The sequence below is a fragment of the Montipora foliosa genome, chromosome 2, assembly GCF_036669935.1.
Source record: "Montipora foliosa isolate CH-2021 chromosome 2, ASM3666993v2, whole genome shotgun sequence".
In the NCBI taxonomy this organism is placed as follows: Eukaryota; Metazoa; Cnidaria; class Anthozoa; order Scleractinia; family Acroporidae; genus Montipora; species Montipora foliosa.
The window spans coordinates 61,691,528-61,702,302 of record NC_090870.1 but is presented as its reverse complement, the minus strand read 5'-3'; the positions used below and the strand labels follow the sequence as shown (position 1 = coordinate 61,702,302).

General features: G+C 40.5%; 1 protein-coding gene and 1 non-coding gene across 2 annotated transcripts in view; one reads left to right on the top strand and one right to left on the bottom strand.

The window, feature by feature from the left end:
* LOC137984691 (coiled-coil domain-containing protein 112-like) overlaps window positions 1–8,649 on the top strand; it is a 19,100-nt gene extending 10,451 nt beyond the window's left edge. Inside the window, exons 5-12 of the mRNA XM_068831945.1 lie at window positions 1–18; window positions 899–1,048; window positions 4,109–4,234; window positions 4,790–4,885; window positions 5,595–5,735; window positions 6,205–6,300; window positions 7,514–7,635; window positions 8,183–8,649. The exon at window positions 1–18 is cut by the window's left edge and continues 69 nt beyond it. Coding sequence (XP_068688046.1) covers window positions 1–18; window positions 899–1,048; window positions 4,109–4,234; window positions 4,790–4,885; window positions 5,595–5,735; window positions 6,205–6,300; window positions 7,514–7,635; window positions 8,183–8,216 — 783 coding nt within the window. The 3' untranslated portion in view covers window positions 8,217–8,649. The remainder of the gene's footprint in view (window positions 19–898; window positions 1,049–4,108; window positions 4,235–4,789; window positions 4,886–5,594; window positions 5,736–6,204; window positions 6,301–7,513; window positions 7,636–8,182) is intronic.
* On the bottom strand, window positions 5,183–5,255 carry Trnaa-ggc (transfer RNA alanine (anticodon GGC)). Its single transcript has one exon. It is a non-coding gene; the product is annotated as a tRNA-Ala (tRNA).
* Window positions 8,650–10,775: the final 2,126 nt, after the last annotated feature.

Here is a 10,775-nt window from a genome sequence, read left to right as displayed (position 1 = left end):
TTGAAAAGCAAACACAAGGTAGAATAGATGTTACCACAGTATGCATTAACTAAAGAAGCCAAAAGGGAGTGGTCTTAGATTATTTGAAGGCTGCAAAATGGCATGTTGTTTGGCTGTGTTATCCCTGTGTGGCTTATTAAATCCTAAAACAGGAATTTGCTGTGATAGTTTTTTTTACAATTTTATTGTAGCTGTTCTGCATTTTTTGACTGGTTTGCGCCCTAGGAGGCATTTTTGCACATGGTCAGACCACAAAACTAGGAATACTGTGAATAGTGTGTGGATTTTTTTAATGTCCCACATATTACATGTATGGACAGTTGTGAAACTTGACCAGTGGCTTATAGTCCTTTTCTGTTGTTATCTTCAATCTTTATGCACACAACCATAGAAAAGCATCAGTGGTGACATTTGGCTTATAAGATAGTAACTGACCCAGTTGTTGGAAAAAGAGTTACCTTTAAGGATAGGCTAGTGACTGACTGGTATTCATCTTGCAAGCCAAGATGGATTGAGTCACACGACATAATTTTGCTGTAGATTGCCAGACGTTTGTATCCTTGGTCTCTGTTTTGAGCATGGGTCTGTCGTTGAATATCATTTTGTCTTTTCTTCTGAGTTTCAATGTAAAAATGGCCATTGACATTCAAAGGCAGGCTGCCACCCTGAACAGATATTGAGGATTACAATCCTTTAATGATCTACATGAGTAGCAGGAAGAAGTGACGAATGTTTCAGAATAAAGATTGTTGCGCTATCAAAGGAGAGATGTAATGTGATTCCTGTTCTATCGAAGGTACCATTGGTCAACACAACCTACCTTAATTCGTAGTAATTGTTCATACCAATGTTAGGAGACCAAAGGGGAAAAAAATCCTATAATCTGTCTTACATGCAGGCCCATGACAAATTTATGCGAGCAGCGGGGACAGGAATCCCAGGCAGGAGTGCCGATGATGTGAGGCAACATGATGAATGGTATAGTGAATATTTAATCCTTAAAGACAGCAAAAAGAAAGCCATCCGAGATTGGAAGGATGAGAAACAGGTTTGTTTCTGTGAAAGTTTGTTGTGGTAATAATAATGATGATGGTGATGACGTTAATAATAATAATAAAAATACTAATAATAATAATGATAATAATAATAATAATAATAATAATAATAATAATAATAGCTATCTTTTATATCACACCGACTCAGCTGTTAAGTTATACGGAAATGAAGATCCTACCATGGGCCTAGTGCGCGCTTTTGAACAAGCTGCTGTTAAATGGTACAGGTCACTCGTGAAAGAGGCAAGAAAAATTTGCTGAAGAGCTGGGTGTCTCTCTGAATCTGTCGTACCCCAACCCGAAGTTGTATGCTGAGGAAGGCAAAGAAGTACCGAAGGAGAAGATCAAGGATAAGCTAAAGCAGAGAGTTAGAGGTCAGTACGCCGAAAAAACTCGAGGAGAGCTCTAGGTGGCAAGGAAAGCTTTTAACTTCCAGATGGGATGATGAAGACTTGAGTAGACTAGAATGTTTTGCGTGGATGGCGACCTAGCAACGTGCGCCGACTCATACGATCGCGGGTATGGTGGAGCTGTATGAGCAGATGCTACCAACAAAGGTATACTCCTATCATAAGATCGGTACCACCCCTGCAAATGACACCACCTGTAGGTTGTGTGCGAAAGGAACAGAGAGTATGGCACACGTGATCGCGGGATGTTCAGCGCTGGCTCAAAGTAAATACCTTGAGAGGCATAATGCGGCCTTAAAGGTGTTGTACTTTGAGCTTTTACGAGATCTTAAGCTGGTTGATGAGGTCCCCCCGTGGTACTCCAAGATACAACCCAAGCCATTGTAAGAATCTCAAGATGTTCAAGCTTTTTGCTATATTCCCGTCTTCGCAGAGCATAACGAGGTGAGGGCAAACCGGGTGGGTGCGAGGATAGTCAACCATCGGGAAAGATACTGAGTACCATCGAGATGAGCTGTCCGTGGGTCGAGAATCGTGGCAAGAAAGATGAAGAGAAAACACTCAAGTATGGACCGCTTCGATGGGAGCTGAAAGCACAGTACAAGGGTTATAAGATCAACCAATACAATGTGATCATAGATGTGCTGGGAGGCTGGAGTGTGGACATGGAAGAATCCCTCAGGGTGCTCCTAGGTTCTAGGTGCAGAAAAATCTTAAGGCTAATGCAGAGATCGGTCATTTCAAGTACGCTCCACATCGCTCGGACATTCAAGGAGGCTGCTGCTTAATTGACTTTAAGACGGTAGTAACCAGCTGCTAGTCTTTCTAACAAATGTTAATTAGGACGTCGTTTTTAAATTAGTTTTTTTACAGGCATACGAGCCGGTTTCAATTAATGTTATTAGGTTTCTAATATTTTGCACTTAGTATATTATAGAAAGTTATAATCCCTGAAGATGCATAGGTTACGTTAATACGCCCTACGTTCTTTAGTAAGCTCAGCATCGAAAAGTACAATACTGCTATACTAATAATGGATGTGTTGGAATGTAAGAGAATAACTAAGGTACGGAGTTAAAGCATCGAAGGAGCCCCCTCAAATCCTTTTGTGTCGCAAGAAGGGCTACATGCTTCTACATGCAAATAATGAAAGAGTTATGGGGTGAAGCAGGTTATGCCGGTGTCCTAGCGAATTTGGACCCCCCTAGATTTGGACCCCCGGCGGACTAATTCCTCTATCGGATTAAGTCCCCCTTTGCGGCTTTGGACCCCCTCATTACAGCTTATTGAACTGTTTATAAATCTTTGCGGAAAAGACCGCATCAGTTAAATTTTCAGTAAAGGTCGTTTAAAGTATTCGCGGCGGCATTTCGTAAAGTAGATGCGAATTTTAACTCCTTCCTGACAGAAGCTTAAGTCACGCACTAGGCACTCATTAAATTGTCACGTTAATTTTTTAATAATGAGAAAAAGCAAATTCAGTTAAAGTTATTTAAAGCACGCGCTGTGGCCTTTTCGTAAAGTGTTGTTTCTTTCATAGTTCTTTTTCTTCCATTTGTTTCTAAGTTTGGATGGGCGGTGCATTCACAAAGGAGGTGCCACTTTTTGAAGTAAAGCCACTTGGTTGGAAAACGCATTGTTAGACGTTTATTTGACTAAGAGGCTTCAGAAGATTTTTTTCTTTTTTTTAAGATATATCAAACTTTTTCAGTCATGAATTCTCGTATTTCAATAAGGCGAAAAAGCAAAGTTAGGCTTGAGTTTCAGTAGTAAAAAAGTAAAATAACGCTTATTTTCAGGGGGATGCAGATCCGCGAAGTGGGGTGTATATCCGCTAGCGGATCTGGACCGAGGAGTTGAAAGAAAGAGTTCAATATAAATATTCAAAAGCAGCTCTAAAAACATGTGTCTTAAGTAGACATTTAAAAGTCTCTTTGTTGGACGTTTTTCTTAGTTATACTGGTAGTGCATTCCACAAAGCAGGTGCGGCTTCTCCAAATCATCGATCACCAAGAGTTGTTTTGGTCTTTCGTGGATGCGGCTCGAGTAGTGTACCATTGGATGAGCGTAAGTTGTTAGCACCAGGTTCCATAACCATGACTAGTTCACTGAGGTATGGCGGTGAAGAATTTTAAACTAAATCCGCTGCCGTGCTGTTTCATTGGAAGCCCGTGGAGATGGAATAATATTAGAGTGATGCCGCACAGAAAACCAGTCTTGCTGCTGCATTGAAAACGCGTTGTATCTTGTTAAGCTGGCTAGCAGGCAGACCATACAACAGAAATAATACTTTACCATCTTCGCCTCATGAACACTTAAACCTATAAATACTTAATGGAGCAAAATTCTTCAATTTCTGGATTGTTAAACAAAGTTTATCTTTGGAAATCCACAATGTTAATGCTCTGCGTTTGGTAGTGGTTTTGAAGTTAATGAAACATTGGGTATCTTACCCACGAAAGTAGGAATTCAGTTTCACCAGCCTCGACGTAAAATGTCGGGGGGGGGGGGGGGGCGGAATGGGGGGACAAAGAAAGTGATTTTCCAATCGAAAGATCATCGCAGGTAACAAAGAACAATTATTGTAAAGAAACCTGAAATTCAAAGAAAAAACAATGGAATCCCGTGATTTTACCTTTGTAGACTGAGAAAGAAGCGTTAAAAGACGATGATGACGAAATTGAAGTGGAGGAAAGAAGGAAGAAGAAAAGAGAGGAACAAATTCAAAGAGAACGAGACGAAAGGATGAAACAGTTGAACGAGTGGAAGGTAAAATGAAACAAAGTTGTCGGAACTGAATCGAAACACATTGATAGGTTAGTTTGTAAGTTAACTGGTCGATGGCGTACGCTTGCGCTTGGAAGCAGAAACCTCCACCCGTAGCCATCAAGCACCTTGACTTGTGTTTGTCTTAATATTTTGTTGTATTTTTCTTTTTTTCATTTCAGTAAGAGTTAATATGTGTGATCCACTTATATTTCTTGTTTTACAGTGAACAGAAATGATTTCTCGAGTTTGACTCCGGAAAACTTGTGAAATATCTATGATGTTTTCCGTAGTTACCGGCTCTCGTTTTCTAAGGTCACGGTCAAACCTTTGCACTTAAGACTAAAGGCCTGGCCAAACGCTCGCAACATTTCAACGCAACATCTTGCAACATTGTTGGGCACAACATGTTGCATACGTTTGGCCACCGTGTTGCGATATGTTGCGTGCGTTTGGCCAGTCGATTCAACACATGCCGCAACATCATGCAACAATGTTGCGTTGAATTGTTGCAAGCGTTTGGCCAGGCCTTAATGCAAGTAAAAAAATTCCGTTTAGGTTCAGAGAGAACTAGAAAAGGCCAAGATGGAGGAAACACGCCTCAGGCAAGACTTAAATAAGGCGAGAGAAAGAGAAAAAGAAGAGAAAAGAAGGGTAGGAATCATCTGTGATGTGATACTGACAAGACAAGTATTTCAAATTAAAGTTTTTAGGCACTTTCCTTTAAAAGGAGCTTTCAGGCACGATACACCTTAATGTCTTCAAACGCGAGATGATGAGATACATAGGTTTTAAAACCCCAAACAGGTCAGTATCATTGATGAATCAAGGAACGAAAGATATATGAAATGAATCATATATTGAACTGCGGACATGAAATCAAGTGAAGCTATGATCCTCGCAGTAATGAACGTAGTTTTAGCAATTGCGTAGAGAATCCTGAAAAATTCGAGACTTCAACGGGATTTGAACCCGTGTCGTCGCGATGCCAGTGCGACACTCTAACCAACTGAACTATGAAGCCACTATGTTGGGAGCTAGTCATTTGTGGTTTCAAGGATATTGAGAGGATCGTTGCAATTCTTTGCACAAACAACCCATTTGAGTTGTGCGTGGGTACTCTCCTCAATCGACGCAAATGATGCAAAGCGTAGATGTTTGCGTTCGCTATCCCCTGCACTCCGTCGTCTTATTCTACAAAGGCAACCTTCATCCGCACGTTTGCGTGCTTCAGCCTTTGTTTTATCCTTGAAGAAACAATGGAAAACTCACAGTTTTTGCTTAAAAGTTTTTTTTCTTGAAGAACGTTAACCCTAACTATAGCTACGCGTTTAAATTCAAGTTTTATGGCGTTTCTTTTTAGCTAGAAGTGAAAGCTCATGTTGAGCAGTATGCCAGACAAAGAGAGGAAGAACAAGCCATATTAAGAGCAGCACGGCAAGCGAGAGAAGAACAGAAGAAAGTGAAACTAACTACAGAGGAAGTTGCTAAAATACAAGAAAGGGCATGTAGAATTTCTTCTCTATCGATTGGGTATACGGTGGTACGTCCTTTCCGTGATACAGTCCATCACCTGGTGAAATGATCCAGATGAAAGGATGAAATGCGTACCTGCTAAACAAGTTAACATTTAATAATCTTTGCTTTTTTAAATCGTGTGAGGGATTGAAAGGGAAGTATCATCAGTTGATGGCGCTGAGGATAGAAGTCCAAATCGTAATTTAAAAGTCTTCTTATTCAATATGAACTTATTGAAAGGGGCCCTTTTGATAAGGTTTAGCATGCTTCCTGGGAGTTAGCATGTTATCGCGGGATGTGGAAGGGGTCAACTATTGATAGAAACTGCCTTTTCACATTCGAGAGTTTCTCTTTTATTGCTGCGCCAGAGAGTGAAAACGTTTGGTCGAGGGAAACAGGAAGATCAAAAGACCTTTTAATTTTCTGCAACTGGCGTATTTATCTATTTTGCTTAGAGTCAGAAGATGTTGGACGAAAAACAGGCAAAGATGAAAGCGAAAGTGTTGGAGAAAGTAGAGAAAGAAAAAAGGCTTCAGAAATTAAAAAGCCAGGTAATAGACCTCCAAGAATTTAAGAAAAAAAGTTTAAAATATAAGTAAAGGTTTTCAAAAACAATTTGAAGTAAAAACTAACGGTAAAAACACGCGACGTTTCGACCGAACTTCGGTAATTATCAAGATAAAAGTGAAGATAAATTTTTTTGCATAAGTATAAATATAAACAGACCAGGCTTCAGCCGATATTGTGCAAGCACAACTCAGAGATCTGAGCCAGAAAATTCAAGTGACCGTCCAGCCCACGTTTGTGAGCCACAAGATCAAACGATATCTGAAACCGCGCGAAGTCAAGCGTTCTATTGTCAACCAACAATCCCTTGTTTATCAATTTAAATGAGACCTGTGTGCTACTGGTTATGTTGGTTACACGCGGCGGCATTTGCATCAACGCGTAGACGAGCACAAAATGCGTCTTTCTCCATTGGAAAACATTTCCGTGTGAAACATTCCTATGTTACCAAGAATTTTACCATCTTAAAAAAGTGCAAGAACAAGTTTGACTGTCTCATTTATGAAGTTTTTTTTTATTAATGAACTGAGACGAAGTTTCAATGTACAGGCAGACTCAATAGACCTTTTCGGCTTGTACATTTTGTTTTCCCAATACAGATCATGTGGTAATACTCAGGAGGTTTGGTCTTTTGTTTTGTTCATTAAAATGAGGGCATGCAAGCATGAATATGCCTGCATGCACTCTTTTTAATGAACAAAACAAAGGACCAAGCCTCCTGAGAATTATCACATGATCTGTATTGGGAAAACAAAATGTACAAGCCGAAAAGGTCTATTCGTGCGAAAGTTTTTTAATCACTTTTAATTATGTTATTCTTGCAGGTTTTTTAACACCCCTTTTTTGCGTTTTCACACTTCACATACTTTCACTTCTTTGTTTTATATTTATACTTATGCAAAAATTTTTGTCTTCACTTTTAGCTTGATAACGACCGAAGTTCGGTCGAAATGTCGCGTGTTTTTACCGTCAGTTTTTACTTCAAAAAGTAAAAAGTAAGACCTAATTTCTCAATTTTGTCAGTGAACACATTTAAATCTATAGTCTTGGCCGTGTCGTGTTCAGCTGTCGGGGGAAAATGCTCAAGATGACATTCGCGTGAGAAAGCGTTTCTTCTAGCACCAAAAGTAAAAGATACAAAGTAATTTTCGCGAACGGTAAACAAATGAAAACAAATGATAGTCTGTTTTTTCATAGGTCGAAGTAAACGTATCACGTGACCCATTTCGTCTTTATAAGCTCACGGCCGGTTGGGAACAGAGAAAGAAGGAGGGGCCTGGAACTAGTGGACAGGGACTGACCTTTAATATGCCACACAGGTAATTTCAGGGACTGAATGACCTTAAATATGCCACCAGGCAATTTCAACATGCGTTATCTTTTTTGAATGTCTCACTAGTTTTGAAAGGCTATCTCCTTTTTGAATTCGCGTTTCGTTCCTCACTACATACAATCGGCCAGACAACGATGTAAGAGAAATAAGGGAAAGGTCAACGAAAACGATAACAATGAATTTGTCCCCCCAGACTATTTCCATGATTTTAAGTGCACAATATTAGCTATAAATTGTTACAGGAGCTTATCAAGGGGATCCTTTCTCTCTCCCATACTTGGCTAAGGAGTAAACCCTTTCCCGAACGACTCCCTTGGGAGATTCAGCACACACCCCCCACCCCCTCCCCTGTGTTGTAAAAGCCAATCAAAACAAGGCTATCTAAGCGTTAAGGGAATTATGACACTTTTCGCGCGAAAAACCTGCTCCTAAAAATAACTTAACTCGGGAAATGACTGACTCAAGAAAACTATGCTGGAGATAGAGGCTTCCCTTGATGAGGTCCTGATTGTTGTCATTGTGTTTGTTTTTAGGGCGGTTCCCTCCTGGAGACAAGGATTGTCCTAGCGAGTGATTAAATTACAGAAATACCTGGTATTTCAGTCGGCTTTAAACCATTGTTTCTAAATGTCTTTTGAATACGAAAATCTCTTCAGAGGCTTTTGTGTTGAGCGGCAACGCTATGCTCGCAATTTTTTTCACCTCTAAGAATGTACTTGAAAAAATTACTCAATACTGATTGGCTGAGAGAAATGCAGTCTTCAGGTAACATAGTAAGGAAAGAGGTAATTCGGTGCAAAAAGAAGTAATGTACAAAGCATGCTGATTGGTCAATGAGCAAACAAAGTCGGAGATAGCCAATCAAATGCGAGCCCTGGATGGCGCAATTTGTGGGACAATGATGCGCGTGCGTTGCTTCTATTTTTTCATTTATATTATCAATAAGTAATCGCATGCTTTTTCTCGTCCAATTTTGAATAAATAAGCACTTGTGAAGCTTTTCAAGAACTACAAACTGCACTTGCCCTACGGGCTCGGTCAACTTTGTTCGTCGTTGAAAAAAATTTACTCGTGGCCCCGGTTGTTCGAAATGTGGATAGCGTTATCCACTGGATAAATCACTATCCATTGGATAACTAAATTAGTTTTGCTAGTGTTTATCCGCTGGACAGTGATTTATCCACCTTTTGAACAACCGAGGCCGGATTACTTATTCCAAATTGCACTCGAAATCATGTGATTACCCATACTAATCTTGTCCCAAACCCTACCCCACCTCCAGTTTAATAGCTTTTTTCTGCCGGTTGGATAATTGATTACCCTGGATCCAGAGGTTTTTCTTGAGCCGGGAAGCGGCGAGAACTTAAAAACTTGAAAAACCTCTGGTTACCTTGGACTTAAATCTCACTTTCATGCAGACGTCAGGATCAGGATCTGCCTCAGGCTCGGATTGGTTGATATTTTTACAAACACGCAAATCAATATGATTGGTTCGTTTGATTGGTAATACCGAGGGGACGCGTGATTGCTAAGTTGCCATTGGTTCCTTTTGTAATCATCAATTTGACGCGTTTGACAGCTGGTGTCTGCATGAGAGTGAGATTAAAGTCCAAGGTAACTAGGAGATTTTCTCCTCTCGCCAGTTCGTGACTTGTCACCGCCAGTTCGCGGCTCCCTCGCGGCTCCCTCGCGGCTCAAGAAAAACCTCTCGGACCTGGGTAATATATGATGTAAATGTTAATTTTTTTGAAGCCCTCACTTTTTACCTCAGCTGAAAGGTTCTAATGGCAAAAATCTGATAAATTTGACTATTCACCCCAAAGAAATATGACACCAAAGTCATAGATTTCTCAAGGTCTGTGCAACTTAATCATTGCATAAAACACAGATGCATTTCAATCGGCATTTCGAACTACGTCTACGTTTGCAACCTGGGCAATATTTCGTAAATGACATTGTAAAAAAAATAACTGAATAAATAAATTACTATACACTACTGTACATATCAAAAGAACCAATAAGTGAATAAAATATTTATTACTATTTAAGCTATTTTTTTAGAACCTTGGACCTCCTAAATGTGGTTAAGGGATGTTATGTTTCGCGGAGATCTTTCCTTCCTACGCTCAAGGAAATTATAACCAATCAGATAATTATTGATTGCATTCAGAGTACAAGAGGCCATTCACATGATTTCGGAATGGGTTCCGTTGAAGTTCGTACTGAACCCAAGAAGGTGTTCCATGCACAGACTCGGATCTTTCACTACCGCACCGAAAAATCTAAGACCTATTAAAATGGTCTTCGACGACATTTTTATAATCAAGTCGCTTCGCTTCGCTCGTCTTGCAGCAGCCACGCGACAGCTGCTTGACTTTTCATGACCTATGACGCAAACATCATGAAAGGGATTACAATTTCACCGGAAGTAAGCCTGTTTTTCAGCCCAAGCGCGAATTTTTGTTTGCTTGATTGCTAATGCAAGTCAGATATCATTTGGGTTCTTGTTTCTTTTAGAGTACTGTAACGCATTAATAGATGAAAACAAGTAGCGTTTTGCATTTCTCTCCCGCTTCCCGCCCTCTTAGAACTCCTGCATCCCGCCCTTTCCTCTCCCGACTCCCGTACACCTACCGCCCCAATTCTCCTGGGCTCCCGCCCCCCTGTCCCCCTCCACCAGACTGTGACGAGTTCCATCTATTTCCATGTATTTACAGATTCCACCAACATGGCGGCTATGACGTAACGTAAAAACCACCGATAGACGAGTAACAAATTACATCAATGTTTCTTGCGATAGCATAAGCTCACCAAAAATAGAGACCGGAAGAATCAACAGATGGTGGAAGGCGGTGACAGGCACTTAAAACGAAAAAATCCGTATTTCCTCTATTCAATTTAAGGATGTTAAGGGACATCCAGTGGTCAACATCACGAATACACGCTTCAATCTTGGTTATTGCCAGGTCGACCCCGGAGGATTAAAAGAGATAAATTTGCGTGTCATCGGAGATGAAAGCCCATGCCGTGATCATGTAAAATATCAGCATGAGAGGCTGTATAAAAAAACGGGGCGTAGCGTCCATATACGTAAGCCCGTGCGTACATCTCAAATCCGGGAATCCT